General features: G+C 36.0%; 1 protein-coding gene across 1 annotated transcript; it reads left to right on the plus strand.

Moving 5' to 3' along the window:
• Positions 1–5,709: 5,709 nt before the first annotated feature.
• Positions 5,710–24,080, plus strand: LOC145779502 (solute carrier family 22 member 16-like). Its single transcript, XM_082591105.1, has 13 exons — positions 5,710–5,957; positions 9,297–9,412; positions 11,004–11,183; positions 14,154–14,257; positions 15,880–16,034; positions 16,558–16,747; positions 17,190–17,316; positions 18,565–18,656; positions 19,891–20,111; positions 20,483–20,591; positions 20,806–20,905; positions 21,170–21,306; positions 21,489–24,080. Exons 1-13 carry the CDS (start codon positions 5,831–5,833, stop codon positions 21,574–21,576), a joined length of 1,746 nt encoding a protein of 581 aa, XP_082447231.1. The 5' UTR covers positions 5,710–5,830; the 3' UTR covers positions 21,577–24,080.
• The last annotated feature ends 705 nt before the right edge of the window (positions 24,081–24,785 follow it).

Below are 24,785 nucleotides of genomic sequence, written 5' to 3' on the forward strand. Positions count from 1 at the left end.
ATTGTTCTTTGTTCTTATTATGTTAAATGTACTGTTGTCGCTGGGTTACGGCTGTTTATGGTTCAAAAAAGTTACCTCTCTACCCAAATTGTATTTAACATACCGGTACTAAAAACAATAAAGGCAATATTCAGGATGCTGGAAATTACAGACCCATTGCAGTGGCAATTGTAGTGTTCAAATTATTTGAACATTATATCCTTGAGCATATTTCACCGTTTTTAAATACATCTGATAATCAGTTTGGATTTAAGCCAAAACATGGCACAGATTTATGTGTTTATCTTTATAAACAAACAGTATCTCATTACATACACAGCAATAGTCCTATGTTTAGTGTATTTCTGGATGCATCCAAAGCATTTGATAGACTTAATCACAATACCTTATCAAGTTAGTTTCATGGAATGTCCCTATGTGTTTTGTACGATTATTGAAGCATTGGTATAAAGAATAAATAATGAGAATAAAGAGGGGGAATCAAATTTCTGATCCCTTCCATGTCACCAATGGAGTTGGCAGGGATTGGTTTTAAGTCCTTACCTGTTTTCTTTGTATATAGATGACTTATCGACTGAATTGAATTCCCTAGATGTCGGATGTAATACTGGTTCATCTCACTTGAATCACCTAATGTTTGCAGATAATTTGTGTGTATTTAGTCCAAGTGCTAAAGGCACCCACAAACTCATTGATGTCTGTGAATCCTATGCTTCTAGACAAGACATTATTTTCAATTGTAACAAAACTGTTGGATTGGTTCATCACTGTCGCAAATTTAAAGTTTTGACTTCTCTATGCATACGGCTGTACAATACATAAAATTAAATTTGTTAGACAAGTGAAATATTTAGGTATACTGATTGATGATATCATCAGTGATGACGCGAATATAAACAGGCAAGTGCGATCTCGTTATGTCGCTGCCAATCAGCTTAAGTCCAAGTTTGGAAATTGCTCGACCGAAGTTAAAAATGTAATGTACCAATCATACTGTATGCCAATGTATGGTTCTTAGCTATGTCGTCATTATCAAACTTGTACTTTAAATTGCATTCGAGTTGTTTACAACGACTCGTACAGAAGTATTCACAATTTGTCGAAATACGATAGTGCTAGAGTGTATCAGGTACAGAACGACGTTTTAACTTTTGATGCTCTATTAAAAAAATTAATTGCTATGCATTTGTAGAAGACTGCAAAAGATCAATTAATCTACTTTTGCGCAATATTTTGTTTTCTGATTACTATTTTAATTCTACATTTTACGTTCACTACCACTTGTTTGATGTAGCCTGCTTGCTGTTGTGTTAGTCTGATATTTTGTGTGATGACTGTTAAAAATTTGAAATCTACGGACTTTGTGTCTGATTGCAAATAAATAAAAAATGAAATAAATAAGCACTGGCTAAATTGTATTAAAACTTTCACATACTTTTTTTACTTTCACGCATTTTTAAAAACAATTGTCGAAATCACAGCGTTACAAAATGGAGATAGTGTTTATTCTAAAACTTGTTTTATCAATGCCAAGTCAAAATGTTAGCAATAATTTCTTCCAGCATGGACTTGTTAATTATTACATTTATCGCTATTTGAATACAGCTGTTGTTTTACTGACTTGAAGCATTGTGTGTCTTGCCGTAGCAAATTCTTTAACCTTTGTGTACAAAGCATTGCTTGTATTGTTTGAGCATGCCAAGTTCATTCGAGGACATTAAGGCAAGTCGGGTTCTTTGTAGCTTTGCAAACACAAACATAGTAAGATCAAGAGCGTCAACCATACGAAGAAGCGTCTAACTTATTTGTAGGCTTCACAGTAGCTTCTAACGTTTGTCATAGGAAAATTTCAAAAAAAATAGATAGGAAGAGACAATAAACAATAAAAACTATTAATACTACAAGACAGACTTTATGTCTGTCAGACAAAAAGTGCTCAATGCCAAGCAAAAAACCAAGTATAGCAAATTAAATCAAATATACCTGTAGTTTTGAGTCTCTTAAACCCTTGACAGCCTGTTTCACGAGGAGGATCATCAGAAGGTCCATATTCAAAATGTGGGAATATTTTTTTTACGATAGTTTACATTTCATTCTGCTACCCAGAAAGCACGGAGAGTTAGCAAAGCATGCTGAACCGGTAGAAAGGTTTTACGAGGTCAAACTAATTTAGACCTACACATCATTGTGATTGTTGAATTCGACCCCCATAACGTTACTTGGTAGAACCGTTCCTTAAATTATTCTATAAAAAATTAATAATGAGAAAATTGGTGATTAATATGAACTCTCTCAATGAAACACAACAAAGAAAATTTAAATTCGTCTACATTTCAGCACTGGAGATAAGTAGAAGAGGCCGTATACAACAGTAAGGAAGCCGCAAAAGCCTAAATTTTATAACTACTTACTTTAGTTAAAAGTACCTTAGCAATAGCTACTCTAATCTTTTTCCAATACGCAGTAGGCTTATCAATTTCTTATGTTATTACTGTTGAGTTGATATTGTGTTGAGTACACAACATCAAAAAGCAATTCGGTTTGACATTAATGCAAATATTCAATGATTTGTTACTGTCCATTTCAACTCAAACAAAAAGTATGTTCATAAAAATGTGTCCAGTGCAGAACGTTTAGCTGTGTTTTCACTTGCAAGAACTTTTTAGTTTCATACCACTTGTCGGGTTTAATTGGTGACATTACGTCTTCTTACAAGATAATTTATTTCATCCTTGCCCATGCAATGAATAACGAATGTTTTTTGTTTGGAATTGGATACTTCGATGAATTTACATTTTTGATTAAAATTATGTACATTTTACATAGTTTTATTATTTAGAGAATTATGTTGCAAATTCCGAATCAGTTCGTGCAGTTTTTGTTTCAACTGTTGAGTTATCGGTGGCGATATCCTTTTAAGGGTGTTATGTCACCTTTCGTGAGCTGATGCATTTGGTCCGGTATGGGTACCTCGCAAAAAACGATTGCATATGTAGATTATAATCTCAAGAAAAATCAAACGTTGAATCAATATAAAAAGGAAGCATTTCTCCGGCTAGGATTTGATAAAAATATGAAAGCGGGTGATTTTGTAAAATCGTTTTGTACAACCGGCTGATTTTGCGTATAACCAATTATTAACTAGTACACGTATAGTCACTTTACTTTTATGGTGATTATATATATTCTTAAAAAAACAAAAAGCGGCGTTTGAAACTTTACGCAAAAAGTCGTTGACAATACGAACACAAGCAAATTTATTTGTTTACGTTTTGCCTTATCGCCTTAAATCAGCAAATATTATTATAATTTCATCTGTAAAAAGAAAAATTAAATCAAATTACCATATGATTTTTTTTTTATATAAAAGCATTTAATCAGTGAGTTGATTAAGGTTGAAAATTTTGTCATTTACCTTTATTATAAAATGTTTAATCCATAAAAAAATGCTTGAGAATTTTATTAACTTCCAAGGCTATGATTAATGACGTAATTAGAGATTTGCGCAAAGGAAAAAATGAAATAGTTTTGTTTTTTTAAGCAAATCTTGGGTCAACCAACCTGGTTGGAATTTTGATTCAAAATATACTAGACTTCAATATCGTCAGTGTTTTCACCTCTTTGCCCTTGTTTGTTAAGTTTTACGCACTGAAGTTCAAGACTTTATGTTAATTTTGTTTCAGGTTTAACATGCAAATCAACCATGTAGTTTGTTGGGTTTTAAGTTGTTTTTTTTTTGTTAGTGTTTTAAGATCTTTCAACATCTTGTGCAAATTGAATAAGAGAATTCAAGAAGAGCCCAATTTCCTCAAAGCTGTGTTTGAGATAAATGCGTTTTAATTATTTTGGTCATGTACTTTTGTGGTGGAACTGCGATGATAATTACATGTTTAGGTATACCGCTTTGAAATATTATGTCTGAAACTTTAACTTGTTGAAGATTCTGTAGAGAAACTATGAAGAAGTTGAAGCCATATTCCTGGAGGTGGGCCCTTTCTTAAATCACTGGAAATATTGACAGTTTTTTTTTTCATGTATCATTCAGAAGACACTGAAAGGTTTAGAAAAGTACAAAAAATGGAAAATTTGAAGAAAAAAACGGAGTTGGGCTCTTTTTGAACTCACGAATTTAATTGCTTTTTCTGCCTTTTCTCACCCAGATCAATGGTAGCTACCATGTGACAGTTAACTAAGGCTTCAGCATGCACTAGTGCAAAGTTGAAACACGAAGCCTTCGGTGCTTAAACAGAAGAGTTGAGCAAGCACGAAACGCATTTCGTTGAATAAAACCGGTTTTCACCAGCTGATAACCACTAAGTGTTTTTTCATCAAGCAATCAGACAGCCTTAATATAAACAAACATTAGACCGACTATAAGTTTAACTTTATCGAAAGTAGATGGCTTGCAAAGAAGGCTGCTTCATTCCCGAACAGTAAACAAGTACAACCAGCTTTGTGACGTAACTATGCTTTGCACAAGAAAGGAACCAATGCGAAATCGTTCCATGAATAATACAACAAACCAGGACACGCGAATAATGACAGCCGAATAAAAACTTGTCAAGCTGTTTCCTGGCAGGTAGTGGAGGTAGTGCGTTGCGATGACGTGAGCTTTTCTAACCAGCATAAGATAAACACAGTAATTTCAAAACTATGCAAATTACTTTCTAAAAATATGAAGCTTGAATGGGTTGGGTAAGTAAAGGTTTGAGCTAGAACGGAGAACTGCAACTAAAATAGACCTGATCACAATTTTGATGCAAACACTATGTTTTTAACGCAAAGTGTAAACAGCAAGGGTTCAATTTTTGCTTTTACCCTGTTATGGGCAACTTGCTTTCCTGTGTTTGTTTCGCTGTTCTTGAAAGTGTCAGTGAGAAAAACATCAACAAATGGGTTAGTTTTACTTAAAAGGGTGTGACGACTACGCAAAGCGAACGTAAGAACATTCCTCGTGGGGGAATTCACAAGTCAATAAGTTTAGTTCTGTGCTCAGCGTGTTGACTACGGGTTCTCAATTTATGTATTTAAATATATAGTAGCCTATCTGAAGGCTTAGCTGAAGTAAACCAAGGTATAAAATTGGTGGGACGAATGTGTTTCAACCATATCATGTTTATGAGTTTTTTTTTGCAGATCTAGGTTTTTTTTTGCAGAGTAGTTTAAACATTATGTTATAATAATGATGATAATAAAAATGTGTGTTTCTATACAGCGCTGTAAGAGCGAGCATTTATGATTTCCTATTGCGGCAATTATCGAAACTGTTTAAGCCAGCTGACTTAATGGGCTTCAGAGGCTTAATGGGCTTGAGAGGTATTCTATCAGAATTGTAAGACCAGACAGACGTTTTGGTTTTAGCTTGAACTCAATTTTTTTTAAATAGCCCCAACTTGGGCTTCTACACTTTGTGGATTTTATGTAGACCAGCTTGAGTTTGAAAGTTCGTTTAATAATTTAACTCTCAAGCTTATAATCGTAAAAAACGATTTCAAAGTGCAGTAGTTTAAAATTTAATTTTTGCGACATTTTTCCACTCCGACTTTATCACATTGTTTTTTACGACATAACCGGTCATCAAAATGCTCTCCCTCACTCATTTCAAGACCACACAACAATTGTATGCAGAGGATAATGATGAGATCACATGAGTTACTCAAATTATCCATACGCTTTGTGTTTAGCAAATTAAATCAGTCACCACTTTGCACTAAAAGTAGGCTAACTTAAGCCTTTGATAGGTCAAAAGTTAGATTTAATCCGTTTCCACAAGAGATTGTTCAATCGTCAAACTAGTAACAGATCTTGGCAGTTGTGCAACTACGAAGCAATGGTGGATTTTGACGTGATTCTAAGTGAGATTGGGCTGTTTGGAAAGTACCAGTTATTTCTGGTTATTGCCTGCGGATGGTCCATGATCCCTTTTGCTTGTAATATTGCGGCGGTCATCTTTCTAGGTAAGTATTTTCGATTTTATTTTAGAAAGTAAGTGTTTCAACTCTTTTCTGAAACGGAATCCATTGTACTAACCTTGGTAGTCGCAAGGGCCAAAAAAACGTTTCATTCAAATATTTTGCTACTTTTCTAAGCATGCTTTTTGAAGAGTGTAAGCGTTTGGGCAAACCTTGAATGAAGTGCCATCTTTCAACTATGCATCACAAACGCGTGGCGAGTACTTCCGAAACGTTTAAAACGCCATTACAATACCGACAGAACAGAATGGACTCGTCCATCGAAAAACGATCAAAATAAACAACATGCCTTTATAGGAGGCTGATTAAAACTCATATGAGCTTTCAAAAAATGTAATAATAATAAGCAAGCTTATAAACGTACATGGGACAAAAATATGCACCAATAACAAGATACGATATACCAGCACATTTGCAGCGTTATTTTTTACCATTTCTATTGCAAGGAAGAGGTTACTATCTTTGCATTGTTGGCTTCTTCAAGGTAAATTTTAAAAAGATGAGCAATGTTTTTATTTGCACATGCGGTGTACTGTGAGATTATATATAAGCAGGCCAACAAAATCTTTTCTTTTCTTTCTACATTGAATTTAACGTCTGCAGACGTTGAATTCAATGTAAAATGACGGATTTTGTGACCTGGAAAAATACGACTCGTATTCAAGACTGGCATGCATCTACAGTAAATACATGGAATAACAACTTAGCAACCAAGCGTTGTAGAAGAACTTCTGTGTAGCCAAGAAGGCTTTCCGGTGAGAAAAATCCGTCACTTTTGCACTGATTCAACAATTGCAGACGTTAAATCAATGTAAAAATGCCACATCATTCCAGCTGGGATACAGCATTGTGTTAAGCGCAATAAATTGATGAAAGTTCTCTTCAGCGGCCTGAGGCGCTATGGTAAATGATTTAATAAATACTAAAAGTCACACACAAGATACAGAACTTGTTTCAAAATGTTGATGTCGTCACCTATTAGTCTTGTTTGTGCATTTGTGCTATAAAATGTAATTCATTCATCTGTTATTCGTCAAAAAAAGAAAAGTGTTGCCATTGTTTAGCGTCATTTTCACCATCTTGTGGCACACTAATGTTGCACTAACACAGTCAGTGGATCAGTAAGTTTCAATGATATAACGCCAGTAGACATTGAATCAATAAAAAAGATCGGATTTGGTGGCTGAGTGAACACATAATCTTACAACGCGATATTAGGGTCGTAGTTATGATTATATAGATTCTCCATTCGTTTAAACGTAAGAGTGCATAGGTCTCGGTTTTGACTTTATGGTTTGACTGCAACGTGGTTGTAATTGTTGTTAAAATGATCTAGCTTGTAACCAGCCATTTTAAATCATGGTAGTGTTATTGTGTGCTTTCTTACATTCATTAAAGTAGATATTTGTGACGTGAGCACTTTGAGCTGATATTAAAAAACACTGTTCATCCTTTGGGCGCAAAGCAAAAGAAGGATTGAACTTATTCGCAAAATTTGGCATGTGCACTCGGAGGGTCAACTGAGAGTTGCGCCTATTCTGTTATGGTTTTAGCCGTGGTACCTTGTTTGCTGCAACAGGAAATACGTATCTTTTGAATCAGACGTTTAAAGGCATCCTTCAGTATCTTTCATTGCTGAGTTGTGGCCCGTGGCTTCATTGTCACCAGACCTGGATCAAATCAAGACTTAATAACATCAGCATCAAGTAGAATTTCATTTCAAAAGCATGTTAGACAGAAACAGTGAACAACATACATCGTTGTTGTACCGTGAATCGTAAGGTCTCCCAGGTTGCGTGTTAATATCATATATTGAACGTTGTAAGCTTTTGCGCAAATATGATGGTGAGTGCCAATCGATGCAAACCTTTTGTTTTACTCACTATATGGATTGGGACAACATACAAAGAAAGCACTTCAATGACTTTTAAAGGGAACTAAAGCACTCCTCAGTGATTCTGAAGATCCTTGTTTACACTGCCCAGTCCTAGCCATACATTGCATATGAAAACAATGCCAGTCACGTTGTCCTTCTGTGTGACGTAATTGTACTTGTATGTTAGCACTTGAACAGTGGTCATTATTTTCGCTAGTGTTAGAAAAGATTGCAAGTGGTATGATTCTGCGACCTGAAAAATTTCCTATACGGAAAGCAAGTGCATTTGATATTTGCACAGGCCCATTTTGTCTGGCTGAAAGACCTTCACTGCGGATACTTGGCCTAACATCGAAGCCCACGCTTTCATGCGCAGACTATATCACAAATGTAAAAGTGTTCAACCGAGAGCATTGAGTAACAAGACATGGAAGTTATGAATACAATATTTCAAAGACTGCTTCTAGGACATACCATCAGAAAGAAGGACTTGAAAACCTTGTCTACGCGGTTGCTTTCTTGGGAAGCGAACCCGTGACTGACAGCGAATAACGTTTCATTCAATTTTCAACAAGATAAATTTTCAATAAGGCACCAGGAACGCTCGCACGACTTACGAGCTCAGCATCTACATGTAACTAGTTCATCAAAGACTGCATCGTCTGTTAGGCATGCAACGACGACAAATTAAGCAAACAATACCATTATGTTCCATTTACGCTTCATTTAAAATGTACCACGGTATAGTAGCTAGAAACGGATTACAAAACATTATGTTGTTCTTCTAAGTTACATTAACTTCACAATGCTCTCGTATCGCATTGATAATAATAAATCCAAGAAGTGTTGGCCTCTGTAATTGACTTTCAATCCTCGCGATAGAGTTTTTAATCTTATTTCAACAAGAACGATATTTCGCCAATGCACATAGGCGAAGAGTGTTGAAATCTGCTGACAAACAATAAACCTTGTAACGTCGCAAGAGGCTAATTGTCATGAGTTGATGAGCTGGACTTTACACTTCGTAGGTCCAGCTTAGTCTTTTATTTATTGATAAAGTTTCATATCATTGACAGCCTCGCCCATTTGGTCTAAGTGTTGCTTAATTTAACCTACTCCTTTGTCTCATTACATTTTTGTATGTTCCTTATCGCTCTAGTTTGTCAACGCGTCTGAATACAGCCTAAGGTGAAAGCAATACAAAAATCTTTGTATTTTTTTAAAAGTAACACAGCACCAATGCACCATAGTAACTCGTACAAATCACTTCGTAGAGACGTTCAAAACAAATTTTTTCATTTTTAAATTTAAACAATTTTAAACCCCTATCTACAAAAGTTGCAACAGAAACAATTTTTAAAAGGTACAGTTGGATCAATCATTCAGTTGCAAACGAGGTTGCAGTTCGGTTTTTGACCAAAACAAACTTTATAGTATTTCCTTGCAAGGTTACAAAGAGCCAACAAGATGCGCACTTCCTGAAATAGATTTGCTTCTGACGAACAGTACAGTGACTGAAGATGAAGTTCAAAAACACCTGGTTCCGTGGATCAATGAAAATGAGGTACATCTTTACATCTTTAAATATCTTATTTACTTATACAGATGTTGGCCTACCAGGGCAAGACATGAAATCCCATCTGTTTGGATTAAAAGCTATTTCAACTGTTATTTCGCAATGTAGTCTACTGTGTTTGGAAAGTTGCAAATAGTAGGCTTTGAAATTGCACTGTTGTTGTTGCTATTTAAAGTACCCCAACAAAAAATACGAAAAAAATGAGCTTGTAGCCAATTGCAACAAAATACAGTAAAATGTGATGAATGTTCAACCCCTAGGCGTAGCACCTTAAACATAGTGTGACATCCACATGCGGGATAACCTATATATAGCCTAGAAAATTAAACATGCATCAAACGAACAAACAGTATCTCTTATTTTTTTTATGAAATTTTACCACTTTCTTGACCATTTGAAGATCAAACTTTGCAAGATTCCATAAAAAAAATCGACATTGTTAGCAGTGTTTACTGACCGTGTTTAACTTTTGTTGGAATGGATTCAGCCTAAGCCAACTATAACCTTGCTATACCTCCAGCGATTGAGAAAATCTGTACCTGTAGATCACAGCAAAGCGTTATCAAGGGAGCAGACATTTCAGCCGGGGTGGAAATCCCATGAGGCTTATGACAACTTTAACCTTGTTAGTAAAGTCATTTCTTTTTACATTTGCAACGTCTCAAAGTGTTCAATTAATGAAAAATGACCGGGTTTAGTAAGATGTAACCAACAGGATTAGTAAAGAAAGGAACGTTCTTCCAGGCTATCAGCACAAGGCTGAGCACTCACTAGTACAGCGACCAGCGAGTTGCGATTTGCTAACCATAACGGTGTAGCTTCCACGCTAGTCGTTTAGGTTTACACCATCCAAGCAACAATATGTTTGTCGGCAGGCGATTGTGGCAAGAATTGACAGCGATAGACACCGTGTTTTGCCCATGAGGCTAGGCTTGTCAGTATCGCACCACTAATTATTGCCACAAGGTATTCGACCGCCAAATTAGTGGTGCGATACTGACGAGCCCAGCCTCATGGGCAAAACACGATGTCTATCACTGTCAATTCTTGCTACAGTCAGCTGCCGACAAACAACAGGATTTGTTCAGCCAGAATATATAAGTTATTAAATTCTTATTGTCTACTTCGTGATTTGCTGACTACCATCAAAAAGTTTGCCAAGTTATTTTATGATTGATACAACTCAATTTTTTCCGGAAAATTGTTTGACCAAAACGCAGCCAATTGAACTGAACTTTACATCGTTTCAAGGTAACACTAGACGTTGAAACAATGTAAAATCGACAGCTTCTCCAGGATGGGAATAAACGTCCGGAAGTATCGACGTGGTTGAATTTTGACATCGCATGCTCTTTCTTAGGCAGTTGCTGACTAAACAAAGCAAACCTGCAATGCATGCAATCAGACATCTTGATGTTTTGATGCCAATGTTTTACATGTAAACTTGGTCGGTTGAAATGAAGTCGACCGCAAGTTAACCAAGTCCAGAAGCAGCGGTCCATGAGAACCTTGATGTATTACCAAAGGAGTTTGACGTTGTTTGTCGATTAATCAAAATTGATTGTTTGTTCCTATTTAGGGTTATAGTTCGTGTTCAATATACAACGACTCAATCACTCCATGTGGGAACAACGCTACGCTATGCATGCCAGAAGCTAGCTTTGGAAACACAAGCAGAGTTTTTAACCGCACGGTCATCCAATGTTCAAATGGTTACCACTACAACAAGACACTTTTCACTGAAACCATCACAACAGAGGTAATCTAAAATGCTTTCTAACCTATCAATTTGTCCTGAAAGTGTCATCCCCATTTTTGAGGGCAAGCGATCATGCTGTAGGCAGGGGCTTCGAGAGAGGGGCGGAGTCGGCGAATTTTCTCCTTGGCAAAATATTGTAAAGGAAAAACGAGTAGTTTTTTGTTTTTTCACTTTTGAGAGGGGCCCATTTTTACTACTAAAATAAAAATGTACTAACTCAATAATAAACAAATTCTTGAATGAAGTGCGTAGTTCCAAGCATTTCTCAATCATTGTAGATGTCACTTCAGATGCTTCGCATCAAGAACAAATAATTGTTGTGTTAAGGTAGTCCATGTTGGAAAACTTTAAGACGTAAAATCTAAAGCTGAAATGATTTTTCTATCACTGAACGGTTTCGATTATATTGCTGGTTTCAACCTGAATACTGGTGCTTCTTTAGCTAAGCGTGAACTCTTTTTGCTTAATAACTGAACCTCTTCAAAATCTGCTTTGGACAGGCATGTGATGTTGTATCCAACATATCTGGGAAAGGGAAAGGTGTCAGTCCAAGCACGATTAAAGAAAGTAAACCCTTCCTGTTTATTTTTTGTTTATGAATACTGTTGCTTAAATCTAGTTGGAGCTCATAGTGTTGCCTACAGCGTGGTTCAGATGTCATATCATTTATGGAGTAATTTGTCGACTGTAAACTTGTGGTATCTTTAGAGTTATAGCCCAGTCAGAGAGAAAATTCTGAAAAATCTAAAGAAAGCTGTCCTATTATCTTTGTAAAAAAAAATTACTTCGAGAAGGTAATCAAGGTATGGTGCAGTCAAACTCAATGCTTTACATTACCCTTTTGCAATGGAAGCTCTAACGACGTTAGGCCTACTCCTGAGTTAATGCTAAAGTAGCCTATAACTATGAGTTTTAAATTTGTAATTTCTTTGCATTATGTGGATCACGGTCCTAAACAAGATTCACGGTCCTAAACAATAATGTGCAAAACGTGGTTTTAGCACATTAAAATTTGTAAAGAATTGTTTACGCTCCAGTATTACTCAAAACCGATTGAAAAGCCTAACTATACAAAGTATACAATATACATGCTATGCATCAATTCAAACGTCGCAAAATTTTATCATTTGATGCTGTCATCTGTAACTTTGTATTGCAAAAAGTCCGGAAAGGGTTGAATTAATTCAGGGGTGTCCAAAGTCTGGCCCGCGAGACGTTTTTGTATGGCCCGCGCCTGTTGTTGTATAATGTGTTATTTTTGGCCTGCAGACACAGAGAAATTATACAAATTCAACTTGCATTTTCTAGAAAATTAATCAAGACAGTATTTTCTCACAGACAAAAGCCAGGCGAGAAAATTAGAATCATTGTTGCTTCATTTGCAAAATCAACTATTGCCTGGAGAGAATGATAATAATGAATGATACAGTCGAGCATTCATTCATTTTCTTGCCAGAAAATTCAACAATCGCTCTTGAAATTTTGTCGCAAATGTAAAGGGTTTATTGCTATTTACTTCTTTTTGTTTGAGCTCTGAACAATGAATCTTGATCAATTCCTCCCTCCCCCCGAAACGTTTTCAATAAAAATTTTACACTTTGACACAGCATCTTTTGGCAAAGTTTTACTGTTGATTTAGGCTGAAAGCAGTCTCAGAACGCGCAATTTTAAGATTTTTTTTTTTTTTAAATGTGGGGAGCTCTCCCATACCCCCCAATGGGTGCTTTGCTTTCGATGACTCATTGCTGGGTTGGGGATGACAACTCAACAAAACTGCCCAAAATAGTCCACAGACCATATTGGAGTAGCCAGTAACCAAGCTTCAATGGGGATACCTCACAGCCCACCAATGCAACAACGTCCTCATGGATCGACTAAATGAAAACTGCTTGGACTTATGACGTCATATGAAACAACAACTTACATGCGCAAAAATACTTATTTGCCCCTTCCCAAATTTTAAGCTGGCTACGCCCCTGGTCAGCTTCATCTTCTGCATTAACGCAGCTGTAGCCTATGTTACAAAGTTTCTGGATGTTTTAAGTTCGGATGAATAAAGCAGGAGATCCGAACCTATCATATCCTGTGATTTGTATACAACAATATAACTAAATCTGCAAGGCGATTGCTTAGTTACATGAAAACGACATTACATAATACAATATTGCTATGTATGCATTTTCCTTTACTCAAAGCAAAATTGTCAGAGGCTGTTGTCCCGCAAACACTGTCTTACTAGCTGTTGACCTGCGCCCACGAGTACAGTATTATCAAATCTGGCTCGCCTGGGGAAAAGTTTGGACCCCCCTGAATTAAACGCTTGGTTGAACTATTTTCGTTGCCTGTATTGTGTATTTACAAAGCTTTCCAGACAAAATAGTTGGCCACAATTTCATTTTTGCTGCAAGTGTAATCCAGTGATTTTGTTGATTTTTTCTTTGAACGAAGATTTTTTAATGCTGAAGAAAGTAGGCTAACTTCAGCTTAACACGAACATGCAACGCAAGATACAAATTAGTTGTATTTTTGCTAAAAAATGACTTTGGGGCCCATTTTTCGTATTGTTTCACGACCAGTGCTGACTTCTCTCAGAGGCCCTGGCTGTCGGGCACTTGTAATAGCCTATAGTGGAAAAGGCATGTTTAAGACTATTGCCAAAAAATATCATCCGCCTCAATTTATTTATTTTGCTTTTTTCTTTTGCCAGTTAGACTGGGAAGGTCAGAAACATACTAAATTTCATAATCCTGATTAAAAAGACAATGCTTCATTTAATGCCAACAATATGATACTAATTCTCATCGTAACTAATCTCAATTAATAATACAATGCTATGGTTTTATTTATTGTCGCTCTATAGCTACTAAGGTCTTTTAGAGCCGAAGACAAAACCCCTAGTCCACTAATCTGGTGGATGGCCACCTGATCTTCCAAGCAAATACAATAAATATTTTTTGCCTTTCGTTACAGTGGGACTTGGTTTGCGACAGAAGTGGTCTGAGATCTCTTGCGACCGCTTTGTTTTGCTTGGGAATGCTTCTCGGCTCTTTAATTGGAGGTAGCATTGCCGATCGGTGAGCTGCAAGGTTACTTTGAAAACTGTTAGGTTTATACTACGTTAAAGTATATGCTTATGTTTGAAATGTGATTTGGCTTTGGAATTTCATTAATGTTTCTGTAGGTATTGATATACCAATGTAATGTAGACCCAGGCTTGCAGCAAAATGTTTCTGATAAACGTAGTGAAATCAATCAGATTAAATGTGAAGAGACAAATTAGAGATCTTCACAAACTGAAATCAGCAGCACGCACAAAAATTCAGCGGTTAATGACAAGGTTATGGTTTTATTTATTGTCGCTCTACAATTGTTAGGTGTTTTAGCGACAGCACTCATTTTTAATTTTATATCAGGTTTACGATGTCATCATATTATTACTCGACTTATTCTCAATGCGTAATGAAAGAAAGAACACAATCAGTATCATTCTTAAAGTCTTCGGTTTGACCCAACCTGAAATCGATTTCAGATTTACCAGCACTAGAGCCGAAGGCGAAACCACTCGGCCATTGAGCTGGCAACCTCAGCGGTTGCTCCTTGAAATGAATAAGTCATGACGAAGCCATAAAGTTTAAGCTGAAGAGATTTCTCATGTGCTATTAGCTTTACCAAAAACAAATCACAGTCAACGTCATAAAATCGTGAAGTCCTTTTCGTCGTTCATCGTCGTCGTGTCTAACTCGAGATGGCTCATATTGGTATATTGTAGAATATGTTCTTCAAAACATAGAAATAAAAGATCCAAAACATGGGCATAACAAATCCAAAACCACGGAAATAAAAAATCCAAAAATTGAGCATAGAAAATCCAAAATATGTTCAATGGAGATTTAAAACTTGGTCATAAGAGATCCAAGCATGTGCAAAAGAGATACAGAGTATGGGTATAAGAGATCCAAAACTTAGGCATAGGAGATCTACAACATGGGCATAAAAGATCCAAAATATGGAATAAGAGATCCAAAACATGGACATCCAAAACATGGACTTCCAAACCTGGCCAACGAAGATCCAAAATATGTTGCATGTGCATAAAACATGTGCATGAGTCATAAAAAGTGTAGGCATAAGAGATCCAATGCTTGTTTTCATGATACCAAGTCATCGTCACCCTGGGTACTGGGTAGTGGGTAAGAGGTGAGCAATGTTTTTCAACAACCAGATTAAATGGAGATTCGAACCAGCATTGCATGATTTGAAAGAGAGCGCATCCGATGCGCCATCCCACATGGGCAATGGGCATAAAAGCATCTAAACCTGATCATATGAGGTCCAAAACATGTGCATGTGAAATCCAAGACATGGACAATGGACATAAGAGACAAAAAACTGATTATGGGAGATTCAAAATATGTGCATGTGGAATCCAAAACATGGACATAAGAAATAGAAAGTATGGGCATAGAACATCTAAAACTTGGGTTTAGGAGATTCAAAACTTGGACACATAGAATTCAAAGAAAAAGGGTATTTTTCATTCTCGAAACTCTTGAAAAGATTCGAAAACCTAAAATAATCTATGACCTTAAAAACGATCTCGAACTTTAGACTGAAAACTACCTCCACGACTCTCTTCTCGCTTCTGCACTTAGGATTGAATGGTTTTGCAATTAATCTAACCGAAATTTTCATTCAGATACGGGAGGATACCTACAATGATATGTGGAACTGCACTGAATGTTGCTCTTGGTGTGGCCTGTTCCTTCAGCCCCAATTTTACTATCTTTGTAATTCTAAGATGCTTGATTGGAGCAGCTGCAGTTGCTATACAAATTTCTATGGCAACTTACAGTAGGTCGTTTGGAGTTTATTGCTTGACACTGACAAGCTAATAAGAAATTCTTGAATGCTTCTTTAGTGTAAATGTTTTTTATCAATTATTTAATTGCTTTTTGTTTAAAAGAACACAACGAAGACAAAAAAATTCTTCCGTGTTTAGTTAGCTCCTTGAACCAGATGTTTTACTAAAATTTCTGCATGAAACTTAGCCTCAAGAAGTATTTGGGTCAAATTATATATTCAAAGACAGTTAGTTGTTTGAACTATCACTGTATCCAAAGCTAATTTATTCGTGGTTCTATGTTTAGTAATTTTAGCAACGCCAACGTTTTACATTTGATACGCGAGTTTGCATGGCAAGTTGGCAACAAATCAATAGGTGGCCTGTGCAAAGTATAAGATAAAAAAAAGTACTTTGGTAGGTAGCCTATGTAGCTTTGCTGCAAACTTTACGTTATTTCAACAAAATACAGTATGTACTTTATAATTATATGTATCTGTGATGCAATCAATTTATTCATCAATGTTTTTATAGCTGTTGAGATTGTGGGAAGAAAATACAGGCCGTGGATTGGCTTACTAGTCGGAATTGTGTCTGGAATCGGGTACATGTGCTTGTCATTTTTTGCCTATTTATTTCGTCACTGGAGAACATTGCAATTGGTCCTTGGTCTCATTTACATTCCATTTCTGCTGATTGCTCCTTTTGTGCCAGAATCACCCAGGTATGATGAAGGATGTTTATTAAAAGGCCTGTTCCAGCACTTTGTAGTACAAAGTATTGTAATAGTTGATAGAAACTTCTCAGGTATTTATGTCTTTTTATAATGGCGCTATTTTTTGTTACCACTTGTCTCTTTAAAAATCAGCAGTGACAGAATTTAACTGAAAAATTTGTTTTGTACTAAATCAGTCAAACATTTGTCGTAATAATATCATGGTTTATTTATTTTAGCTCAACAACAGCTAAGTTTTTTTCTCGCCATTTTTAGCATTGATTCAACGTCTGCAGACGTTAAAACTAAAAAAACACAGTCTGTGCAGTTTTTAAAGTGCTTGGAATTGCCTGACTTGGAGTCGAACTTAAACAAACACTAGAGCCGGAAGATATAATTGACCTGGTTTTTCGGACACTGGCGAAACATGTAACATTAGCTTAATTTGAAGGTTGCTTTTTGCTCATGGCAAGGTTGAAAAAGCGAAGAAAAATTGCCGAATAATTGCTCAACGAAATGGACGGCAACTCGATGAAAACATCTGGAAAACTGCAAGCGTAAGCAATAAGTATGCAGAGGTGAATATGATTATGTTAAAGCTTCAACAAATACGACTTTTTTACTGTTTATTGTTTAACTGTATAACAGTCCAGAAGTTACCGTGGTTTAAAAATTACTTGCGTAGCCAAGTAATTTACTTCTCAATTTTCAGATGTAATTAGTTTGTAAAACGTAAACTGAACAATTATAATTATAAATATTCAACAATAATAAACATAAAATAAATCTGAGGAGGTGAAGGTTTGCAAGCCCAGTTTGATAATAATCTCCAGTCAAGTGATGGTTGACTTGAACATTGGGCAACTCTGCTACTTGCGCTGAACAACATGGGGTTCTTTCATGTGATCGTTTACACTTTATTGTTAAATGAGCGTAATTTGGTAGCCACCTGAACATGAATAAATTCTGCTACAGCCACTGAAACCTCAAACTAATCAGAAGCTACGTTGTCTGTGACGTGAAAGTGTCTACGTCATTGTGACCCTTCTACTTCTTGCATTTAGCCAGAGAGTTGATCCTGGCTTTGAACTTTGTTTGGTAATTACACAAAAAAGCAAGTTATGGCAAGGCTGGGAATCGAACCCACGTTACCAAAACGACTACTTCCCTATTTTTTTTTTCTTCCTCTAACCCGCTAAGCCACGCTGTCGACGGCGAAACATTCACTTAATTTATTTTGAATAATCTACTTTCGTACTTTGTTACGTCACGAAAAACGTAACTTTTAATTGGTTGATTAGTTCGAGGTTTCAGTTATTGTGGCAGAATTTTTTCATGTAAAAGTGGCTACCTGTCAATCTGGCCCTTTGCTGTAATTAAAAAATGGTACTTTTTCATTAAAATTAATAAAAGTAATTCGAAATTCTGGTAATTTCTGAACCGCAGTAACTTCTGGATTGCTACTACTGGAAAGCAAAAAAGCTAATGCTCGTATCCACCTTCACGCATGCCATTAAATATTTGTTTTGCCACGTCGTGTGCTTTTGGTAGGTGTCGAACCTAAGCTCCTTGTGTCATACCACCAATGTTTCTCTGCTACGCAACCGACATTAATTATTATGACACCTTATCAACCATTAGCACTTACTTGAATTGATATGACAATGACATGTATGCATATAATATAAACTTTGTGTTTTTGCACGTTTATTTTTGAGCCATATGGTTTCGGCAAAGCTTCTAAATTGATTTTTGGTTTTAGAGCGTAGACTTTTTCAGCATCATTGAATGTTTGATAAATAAATTTCTATTCGATTTTTTTCAAGTGGCAAAAACGATGCTCTCCAACAAAAATACTAAAGTACCCAAAGATACTACTTTTATTAATCATGAGCACTGTATTATTTTTCGTGTCCGGGTAAGTTTTCACCTTTGTTTATTTCAATTAACTTTTATTTTAAAGTAAAAACCTATGTTTGTGATTGTCATAGTTGTTCTTAAATTTGCTGCACTGTAGTTCAATTTCTAGACGTGTAAGAAACACAGCTCAAAAGGGTTTTTATACATAAGTCACATCTTTGTAGGCCTACATTGGTTTGTATATCTTAGTAGGCTACTTAACAAAATTTTTAATGGTTTGCACTATTTCTATGCCAATTTTGTAGATATAGTTTCCGTGAGCACGTATGTTAGGGTTTTATAATTCGATTTTGCCAAAGAGGTGATTTTCTTGTACCATAGAACATCAGTCAGTTGGTTACTTGATAAGGGCTAACATGAGTATGGCCGAAAACGTTTGTCATATTAGTTTATTTTCATGTTATTATATTATGTTAAATGCCGTGTTGTTGTTAGGATTTATTTGTCTATGTTTGGTTTGTTTATAAAAGATTTGAAAAGTTAAAAAAAAAATTTTAAAATAAGTGGCCGAGTGGTTAGCGCGTTGGGCTCGCAGTCGAGAGCCTGCATGTTCGACTCCAGCCACCCGCACTTGCTGTTGTTTCTCTGGGCAAGAAACTTTACGATAACTGCCTCTACCCAGTGATCGATTTCGAGTAATGGGTAGTACCAAATTTAAGTCATAAGTAAAGTAGACAACAGGAAACAGACATTGCCGTCGGCTGCAGCGTGGGTCAGGTGTACGTCGGAAGGCGTACACCGATGCATAGCGCTCAAGTCCGCTTTCCCGCAATGCAGGATAAAGATAATAAATAAACAAACAAACAAGTAGCAGGATTAGTAATGGTACCGATTGCCGAACTTCTTTGACCCTTTGTTTAGTTCAGCTTGAATTAGTTCTGAGTCCAGCACAAAACACGGTTGGCTCACATTAGAAAATAAAAAGTATTTAATTATTTATTTACTTTAATTTTTCAAGCATAATCGATTGTGTTTATTGTTAAAGACTCCACGGTTTGTGGTTCATAGATAAACTTTTCTGCTAAAAAAAGAGATTTTATGGCGAAGTGGGGTAGCTTATAATTTAGATTCCTTTACCACTCATAAAACACACTCGTTGTACAAATTTCAGTTTATTTGTATTGAAGCAAGTTTTTTGAGTCAAATAAGATTAATTTTAAAGTAAGTTTTGTGATGAAAATTTTTACTTATGCATGAAATAAGTATTAATTACGAAACCTTTTCTTTTGTAGCTTGATATTCTTCTGTCTTTCTTTCAATGTCGGTCATTGGTCAGGAGACCCTTTTCTTAACAACGCATTAAGTGGTTTGGTGGAAGCCATAGCTTGCCTTTTAGTAGTTCCGGTCATTAATAAATTTGGACGTCGAAAGACCATCGTGGCATCACTTCTTATTGCGGGATTCAATATTTTGCTTGCCGAACTTTTGAAAATTATATTTGGACGTTCAATAGGTTAGATGACCACAAACTCAGTTGACCGATCCTTGACTTATGTGACCTTTTGAATTGCTTGCTTAGCCTTAACGTAAATATTTTGGATATAATTTTGAAAATAAATTACCCGTTTTTCCAACAAAATCTGTTCAATTGAGAGCGTGAAGCCAAGTGCTGTTGTTAAGCTGCAAACTTTAACCTCAAACTGGCGCACGAGGCATTTGATCAACAACACACAAAGCTGAAGAAATTGCAACCACGCTAAGGACCAAAGTGTTCTTTTTACGTTACTCTTTCGTTGCCATTCTTTGAAGTTATGTAAAAATGGCGCTTCTGCTTGCTGAACATCAGAATTTAAATTTTGTCTGACAACTTGTTTTTAATTCCAGCTGTTGGGATTATTGAAGTTTGCATTCTTCTCGTTGCAAAGTTCACCATCAGTGCTACTTTCAATCTCTTATTTCTGTACACAGCTGAACTTTTTCCTACTGAAATAAGGTAAAACAAAACCACGGGTAAAGTTTTATTTCCATTATGCAAAAAGTTGAAACTAAATTTATTTATTGACTTGCTTGATTTATTTAAAACTTTTCAGAATATATTATAATAATATTATTAGAATATGTTATGACGTCAAAATATGGACTTCAAAATTCAAAATATGGACTTCCTTCAAAATAAAGCTTTTTAAATCTAATATTTCTTTTCAAAGGAATACAGCTTTGGGAATATCAACCGTCGGTGGAAGAACAGCAAGTATCGTTGCGCCATTCCTTATTGAGCTGCAACACGTCGTTTCGTGGGCCCTTCCGGTAAATACTTCTCATGCCAGCACAACAAATTAAGTCTTTTTAAATTAAAAAAAAATATTTTGTGTTAAAATTCGACAAAAATGCGGAATTCTCCAAGTAAACTATAATATAACATCATTGTTATAACATAAACTCAAAGAAAAAACTAATAATAATAATGGTTGCGCTGTGCAACGCAGTTGGTATCTTTTTGATGACGCATTAGCAACAAAAGATTTGTATAATACAACATTATTTTAAGGCATCTGCAATACGCATTTTCAGGTGATTTTGGGAACAATATCTTTAGCGACTTCCATCATGGCTTGGAGGTGTCCAGAAACAAAGAATATGTGCATGCTCACAACACTCAAAGAAGCAAATGAAGTTTACAACGGCGATAAAAAACTCAACCTCGAGGTGTAAGTTACCAAGCAACTCATTCATAGCTATGAAAGCCATACTTTTTTTTATCTTAAATAATAAAACTAAAATTTTTTCAGTAAAAAATGAAAATAATTTTCCAAATCAGCCATTGACTTTCAATTAAATAACATTTACTTCAAACTTTCATCAAGATATGAAATTTAACGATGCGTTTCAGAACAAACAACAACAGAAAGGATACCTTTCAATTCGTTGATGATGACATCACAATAACAGCGGAACTGATTATTGAGACACCAGCATAGAGAAGCTGACTAGCAATAAAGACCAAACGTTTGCTCAACGCAGAAAGCTACTCATATTACACATTTCCTGCATACTGCGCTCAAATCAGCTGTTTCCTGTTTGCACTAAACGAGTTAAACCAGAGGTTCTCAAACTTGTTTTGTGCAAAATCTCGCTGAACTTGCAATGCACCCAACAATAACAGTTGAAGTAATTGTTACGGTATTTGTTTGTGTCTTCAGTCTTCATTTGTTTCGCGGCGAAGTGAATTATAATTGCGTAATGTGATTGTTGAACCATAATATAATCAATTGCCACAATTTCGTAATAACGAGTTCTAATGCAAGTCAGGGGATAATAATTTCTGCAAGCATTTTATTACCGCAAGACACCAGGGCGTTGCGTCGCACAGTTTGAGAACCTCTGCGTTAACCAACAAATAAAGCGGACATAGTTGTTTTCCGCTTTGAATTTCGTCTACAATCCACACTCGATTGCTGTATGCTGAATCAGAATTATTTATTGGAAACTTCTTTTATTCAACTCTTTGTTCGGCCATAAAGATTTCATGTTGCTGTCTTCTGGTGACATAGCTGCTTACATAAGTGATGTGACAAGTTGTCTTTTATCGTCTTGAGGCTTATGCAAAGTCGTTATAGTTAGCAATTTGGAATGAAGTGGAAAGAAGGAAAATCAATTCAGGGTCCACCTTCATACAACTCATCACGCATTTTGTCAAAAAACAGCCGTTTGCATTGAGTGGATATTAAACCAACCTCATCGGGTCTGGGGCAGGCACACAACCGGAATGCTTATCTATTCAGTATTATACGTTTGACAAGATTGATTTACTAGTTTGTAAAGGTATTAATGAGTTCTGTAATGCAAGTGAATGGCAAGTTGCAGTGACATACGTAAAATCCTCTTTTTACATAAGTATGTTAACGCTCGGCAATTATGTCACCACTGATTTTTTTCAGTTATTCGGCTTGAAACTTTTTGTATACTTTACTTGGGTAGAGAAGTTATTTTTTCAACCATAAACAGACATAGCTCAGCAACATTTAACATTGTAACACAAAAATAAATGCCCGAGTTCGACATAAATCTTCACGAGGAAATCTTACAACCCAAGGCTTAACAAGCAATTGTTTGCCGGAGGAGCCTCCTCTTAACAGTCTTTGATTAAATTGTCACGTGTGTGTTTCACCCATTGTTGCTTTTGTTTTATGCAATTATCTCGTTTTGTGCTTTAGTACATCTTGCGCAATCTGCCTGAATACTTCTTCTCTGAACTTAATTCTCTACTTGATCCGTTGTGCTGCGCAGTCATTTTGTATGTAAGCAGGATAGGTAGTCTTTCAATGTATAGATTGAACAATATTTTTGATGTTATAGCTACTGTGTTTCTCTAGTGTTTTCTGATGCAATGTATATTTTTTCTTAAAGGCTTGAAAAGAACTTTATGTCTTGTCGAAAACGTTCGCTTTGTTTTATTTTTGTGTTACAATGCTAAATATCATATTGTTGCTGAGATATGCCTGTTTTCTGTAGGTTACGATGTCTCTTCTGTTACAAAATCTAACACAGTATTAGCGTATTATGGAGAATGTACCGACAGTTTATTGAAAATAGTTATTGTTTAAAATGCGGTATCCCGGAACAACGTAAAAAGGAACCAACATTTATGCCATGGGGAGGGGAACAGCTTTATCTAGTATTCCTTTATAGCCTACAATGGACTATCAAACAACCGACGTCCCTATTTGATTAACGTCCTTTGTTCTTGAATGAAAGGTCTTTGTGACCTTAGGAATGACTTATTACTTCGGCTAACCAGACAGCATGTTAGTTTTTGTTAATAAATTAATGTTTTCAGACGTTGAAGTAATGTAAAAAAGGCTGATTTGGCGACTGGATACCAATCGAGCATTTGAAAAGTAGGGTCTTATTGTGCCTTTCCGTGAGCGACAATGCAGGCTGACACAGTGACAAATAACAATAACTAACATCTTTTTGCATGTATTAGGCTATATATCCATAATCCATACCATTTTTTTTATCATATGTACATCAGCTTTCTTTTCCTGTTTTTACGCATCTTATGTGTGCTGCATAGATTACGCAATCGCTAAACCATTGCTGATTGCTACCGAATATTTCATGAGCTTTCTGGGTAAGCTATTGAAAGAAACTCTGCCGAACTGACAGCGTCTCACATATTTCCTCAAATTTGAAAACCATTCGGAATATTAATAACGTTAGGCTACACGCTGCAGTGTTTCTTTGGTGTCTGGTGAAAAATTGCCTGGTGAAAAAAACGTATAAATATTTTATTTCGTTTCGTCGCCAAACTTTTCAACTTGATTTTACTTCAAATAAGAAGCAATTTTGTTTGGCTATAAACTTGCATAGAAAGCTGCATGAAAGATCTTATTGTTCAGGACGACCTACATTTCGTTGGGACGCAAAATTTTTGTCTTGGCATTATGTTTAAATTTTGACCAATAAAATGTCGTTTTGAACAATCCTTGATGCTGTACGTCCAAATAGATTGTTATCAGACTATGTTTAACTTACAAATGTTCGCAGAGTGGTAGCAACAACAAAATATCGTAATGATCAGTTTATCCAAAAGCTTTGATACGGGTCATAGCAAAATTTTGTATTCAAACAAAAATCGCTCAGCATTATTTCATTGCTGCATCATCAAGCGTGCAAACTTCAAAGATGTTGAGTTGCTATAAAGGTTTTGGGTTTTATTTGACTACCGTTGTGTGTAAAAACGTACCTCAAACAGATAAAACATATTTGAGGCTACATTTCAGGCAGAGCCGTCAGAATACATGGAGTTCCAAACAGACGAGCGTACCTTTCAAAAATCATAAAGATCTGTAAATGAAAAAAACACCAGAGAAATACAGAAGTTGATTCGTAAATCGCAACCTGTAGGCTAGGCAAGGTCTTTTTTCATTACTTTGTCAACGCACACTTTTCTTCAGTATTGCTAGCACCAGGGCCTCTGAGAGAAATTTTCACTAGGGGTACGAAGAGTCATTCCGGGCCCTCCTCTCACTTCGGGCCCCTTTTGTCTTGGGCAAAAAGTGTGATGTTTGCTTAGGCGTATTGCACACCACACAACATTTTACTGCAGAATTGGACATCTGTGCGCAATCATAGTATCAGGCTGCAATAAAACTATTAGGCTATTTTGTGTTGTGCATATCAT

The sequence above is a fragment of the Aplidium turbinatum genome, chromosome 11, assembly GCF_918807975.1.
Source record: "Aplidium turbinatum chromosome 11, kaAplTurb1.1, whole genome shotgun sequence".
Taxonomy (NCBI): Eukaryota; Metazoa; Chordata; class Ascidiacea; order Aplousobranchia; family Polyclinidae; genus Aplidium; species Aplidium turbinatum.